This window comes from Polistes fuscatus, unplaced genomic scaffold, assembly GCF_010416935.1.
Source record: "Polistes fuscatus isolate 324 unplaced genomic scaffold, CU_Pfus_HIC Scaffold5, whole genome shotgun sequence".
In the NCBI taxonomy this organism is placed as follows: Eukaryota; Metazoa; Arthropoda; class Insecta; order Hymenoptera; family Vespidae; genus Polistes; species Polistes fuscatus.
Genome location: NW_025113129.1, coordinates 4,719,340 through 4,724,247, shown reverse-complemented (window position 1 = coordinate 4,724,247; position 4,908 = coordinate 4,719,340). Strand labels below are relative to the sequence as shown.

The 4,908-nt window shown below is 33.1% G+C and overlaps 1 protein-coding gene across 1 annotated transcript; it reads left to right on the top strand.

Annotated features, from left to right (window-relative positions):
• Positions 1-2,324: 2,324 nt before the first annotated feature.
• On the top strand, positions 2,325-4,417 carry LOC122522086 (piggyBac transposable element-derived protein 3-like). Its single transcript, XM_043642893.1, has 2 exons — positions 2,325-2,364; positions 2,661-4,417. The coding sequence occupies exon 2, from the start codon at positions 2,678-2,680 to the stop codon at positions 4,415-4,417; it is 1,740 nt and encodes a 579-aa protein (XP_043498828.1). The 5' UTR covers positions 2,325-2,364; positions 2,661-2,677.
• Positions 4,418-4,908: the final 491 nt, after the last annotated feature.

Sequence of the window (4,908 nt, the reverse complement as noted above, 5' to 3'; positions counted from 1 at the left end):
TTATAAAGGAGGTGAATAACATCCTTTAATTGCACCCGGTCAAATGCTTTTTCCAGATCAATGAAACACATATATGCTGGTCTGTTGTATTCAATTGATTTTTCTGTTATCTGTCTTATGATGAAAACCGCGTCTGTGCATGATCTACCTGATCTGAATCCCTGTTGTTCGTCTTCTAGATTCGTTAAGCTGTTAATTTTATTCGTTATGACTTTTGTTGTTAGTTTTAATGAAGTATTTAAAAGATTTATTCCCCTGTAATTTGTAGGTAGTTTTTTGTCTCCTTTTTTAAACATAACTATAGTTGTGCTGGTTCGCCATTCATCAGGTATTTTGTGTTGGCATAGTATTTTTTGGATTAGGAATGTTAACTGTTGTGTGAGACGTTGGCCACCATATTTTAGTAATTCGTTTGGGATGCCATCTTGCCCTGAGCTCTTCCTATTCTTTAGTTTTCGAATAGCTGTTTCTACATCACTGGACTCAATTTGTATGTCGTTTTTAGTTACTATTTCTGGCGTATTTAGTTCCACTTGAGGTTCTTCTGATTTATAGAGTTCTGTTAAGTAACTAATCCAGGTTTCTCTTGTGATCTGATTTGTTTCGATCATTTCGTTGACCTCCTTTCTTTGATTTCTAATAAATCGCCAGATTTGTTTTTGTAGTCCATAGAAGTCACTCTCCATTCTCTTCGAAAAAATCTCCCAATGATGTTGTTTTGTTTGCCTTACTAATGTCGCTGCTTGATTCCGGATTCGTCTATACATTTCGTATGATTCAGGTGTTCGTAATGTCCTATAGTTAAGGTATGCCATTTTCTTTTTTTTCATATTTCCTTAATCTCTGGGCGGAACCAAGGAGTCTTGATCATTCTAGCCCGGTTTTTTACAGTTCGTGTTCCCAGGGCTTCGTATGCAGCTTCTAAAATGTTGGTTCTTAGTTTCTTCCAGGCTATGTTTATGTTATCTTCTTCTTTTATTGGGTCTTTTTCGATTTTTTCTTTCAACCTGTTCTCGTATAGTTGTTTGGTTGGTAAGTTCCATAGTGACTCGATGTTTATTTTCGATTCTTGAGTTGCTCGTGCAAGATTCCTTTGGGGTTTAAACTTCATTCTTATTTTTGCTAATAGCAGGCTATGATCGCTTCCTACATTCGCGGAGTTTAATGTCCTAACATCTAGTATTTGGTTTGGTTGGACGTATCTGTTAGTAACAATGTAATCAATTGTAGACCTGAAGCCTCTGGTGTTGCTGTATGTAAATTTATATTGTTCCTTATGATTTTAAAATGTGTTATTAATCCTTAGCTCGTTAAATGTGCATAGTTGTGTCATTAGTTCTCCATTGTCATTTAACACGTTTTCGTTGAACCTTTGTTTTATTCCAGGTATTATTTCATTTCCGATGCGAGCGTTGAAATCTCCAAGGATTATCATTTGTTGGTTACTTGGTAATGATCCGACTAAATTTTGTAGTTGGTCGTAGAAGGCTTCTCTTTCTTCTTTTGGTTTGTTATCTTCAGGTGCATATATTGACACTACATTTAGTTTTTGGCTTTCCGCCTCCATTTTTATTAACAAGATTCGTGAAGATATGTATATGCATTCTTTTATGTTGTTTTGATACTTTTTTGATATTGCGATGGCTACCCCTTCTTTTGCCCTGGTTTGTTTTTCGACTCCACTATATATCACCAGGTAGCTGTCATATTGTATTTGCCCTTTGCCTTTCTTTTTTGTTTCTTGTAAGGGCAAATATCAATATTGTTGTCTTTTAGTTCCTTCAGGGTCTCCTGGTCTTTGTTGTTCAATGATTTTATATTCCAGGTAGCCAAGCGCAATATATGTTTTTTCTTCCATTCTTTATTCCTTTTACTTGCATGGGTCGTCATCGTTAAATCCGTCCTTTTCCGAGGCATAATTTTGTCCTTTTGAGCAGATTTCCTTTTTTACGTTGGGTAGGGAGCTAGCCTGACCCAACAACCTTCCTCCTTTTCCCGGGCTTAGGACCGGCAACATGATCGCTGATTTCGATGTTCCATCGATCATGCAGGCGGAGTTATTAAAAACTCAAAAGTATAAATAAAATAAAAATATTTATTAATAGCTGTGAGAATTTCTCTCATCACTTCAGTCAAGTCGTTGATAAAAAAAAACGCTATTCGGATGGCTTCGTTATACTTCGGTTATTTCCGTAGTTTTTAGTCGCCATCTTTGAAATTAGATATATATGTGTATAAATACTTCGTGTTTTTTATGCTGCTGTTGTTGTTATTGTTTTAATATTTTAAAAATATAAAAATGTGATAATTAATTATAATTGTAATTAATTTTAAGTGACACAATCTTCTTTAAGCATTAAATAAGTAAGTAAATTTAAAAATTTATTTTTTTCACATGAATTAATTGATTACTTTGACATGTAAACATATGTAACCTACAAACGTGTGTTGATGATTTTTTTATAAATAATAAGGATGTTTAAATATTTTAATGTACAAAAAATATCAAAAAATGTAATTATAGCACTTTAGAAATATAATTTATTGTTTTTTTCGCTTTTCATAAAAATCAAATCAAAATTTTTTTTATCTTTTATTCTTACATTTATTAATATAATTTATGTATTAAATTAAAAAAATTTATTTTTTTCTTTTGACAGGTGCAAAGCTAAGAAACATGGGCCGATTCTCTTTTGATTCTGACGACGAACTGTCTGAAGAGGAAAATCTTTCTGATCTCGATATTATGTCTGATGGTGAGTCAGAACACAGTGAACATAATTCTGAAACAGAACAATCAGCAGCAGACTCCGATGATGACAGTGATACAGATACAGATACGAATAACAATAAGTCAGTAAAAAATAAAGCTGTCAATACCAAATATGTTCTCGGCAAGGATAAAAGTACTCGGTGGTTCAGTGATCCTCCTAATCCGAAGGTTCGGACTCAAAAACATAATATTGTCACTGGTTTGCCTGGACCTACAAAACTGACAAAAAATTCAAAAACACCAAAAGATTGTTGGAATTTATTTTTACCGGCTGAAACTATTGAACAAATTGTTGCTCATACCAACATTTTTTTGGAAAAACTACGCTCGTCGAAGAAAAATAAAACTGATATTCAACCAACGTCTTGTGTAGAAATTAATGCTATGATTGGATTGTTATATATGCTTGGTGTTCACAAAGATTCTCGTGTTAATTTGAAAGAGCTTTGGGCCACTGATGGGACGGCTCCTGATTGTTATCGTGCTGTAATGTCTATGTCTCGATTCTGCACTTTGTTATCAGTATTAAAATTTGATGATATCAATGACCGCGAGGAACGCAAAAAAGTGGACAATTTAGCACCAATTCGAGAATTTTCAGATAGTTTCATTGAGCGTTGCCAGCAGAATTATACTCCAGGTGAATACTTGACCATTGATGAGATGCTTCAAGCTTTCCGTGGTAGATGTAAATTTCGTCAATATATTGCGAATAAGCCTGCACGATATGGAATAAAAATTTATTCCATGGCTGACTCTAAACGATTCTACACGTACAACATGGAAATTTACTGTGGTAAACAGCTACCAGGTCCACATGTAAAATCTAACTCTGCGATTGATGTTGTCAAAAGACTAACTGCTCCGATACTTAATACAGGAAGAAATATCACATGTGATAACTATTTTACCTCCGTACCTCTCGCTAATTATTTGTTGAAAAGCAAAACAACTATTGTTGGAACGATTCGACGCAACAAGCGTGAACTCCCACGAGAATTGTTAGAAATTAAGAATCGGAGTATATGTAGCAGTAAATTTGTATTTACTGACAATAGCATGGTAGTTTCGTACATACCAAAAAAATCAAAAAATGTTTTGATGTATTCCACCATGCATAATTCAGCGAGCATTGACAATAGTACTGGAGAAAAAATGAAGCCAGAGATTATCACCTTTTATAATAAGACAAAAGCTGGCGTAGATGTTGTTGATCAGCTTCAAGGAGATTACAACGTTGCTCGTGACACGCGTCGATGGCCAATGGTTGTATTTTACGCAATCTTGAACATTGCTGGGATAAACTCAAGAATTATTTACGAAGAAAATGTGGGGAAGAAAATTGTTCGAAGAGAATTTTTACGTCAACTGTTTTTTCAACTAGTGCAACCACAGTTAGTCCTTCGTAGTAAGTTGCCTAATTTGAAGTTAGAATTGCGATCTGCTATTTTAAAAATTGGTAATATTAAACCAGAAAAACAAACGCATGTGTCTAGTCGTCGTTTGTGCTGTTATTGTCCACGCAGAGCTAATAGTTACACAACTAAAAGCTGCTCATCTTGCAATACACCACTGTGCAATCAACATACAGTGAGATATTGTACTGATTGTGATTTGAATCTGATTTCCAAGGATGACTTGTAATTTAGTTTTTAGGTAAAAATGCAATATTATAAATCTGGTCACTTTTACCAAAAAATGATGCGTCATTACCAAAGAATATTGCTAAGTACTTAAAATGTAACAATGTTTAAAACATTGACCCTATTTTCTTACTTAAAATATTGAAATTAAACTTTAATTAAAAGACAAAGTCTGATATTATTACGGTTATTAGTAGACAAATATAATTTAATTATAATTTATGAAGAAAAAATTTTATGTCAACTTAATTTCTATTTATGAAACGCAGTTTTCTTTAGAAAATTATTTGTTTGTTTATGTCATTAGAATTTTTTTTTAAAGTTGACTTAAACTTTGTTATTTAAGCTAAAGAACTATACGTAATTATGAAAATATATTACTTAGTGCTTAATTAAAATGTTACAATTCTCAAAACATTGTGATTTACTTATGACTAAAGTTTGTTTACTGATTGTTGATAACATTTAGCGTAATTTTAAACTAAGAAACGT

Bases quoted from the DNA above. Each gene is read 5' to 3' on its own strand.
- LOC122522086 (XM_043642893.1), top strand. From the start codon at position 2,678: ATGGGCCGATTCTCTTTTGATTCTGACGACGAACTGTCTGAAGAGGAA.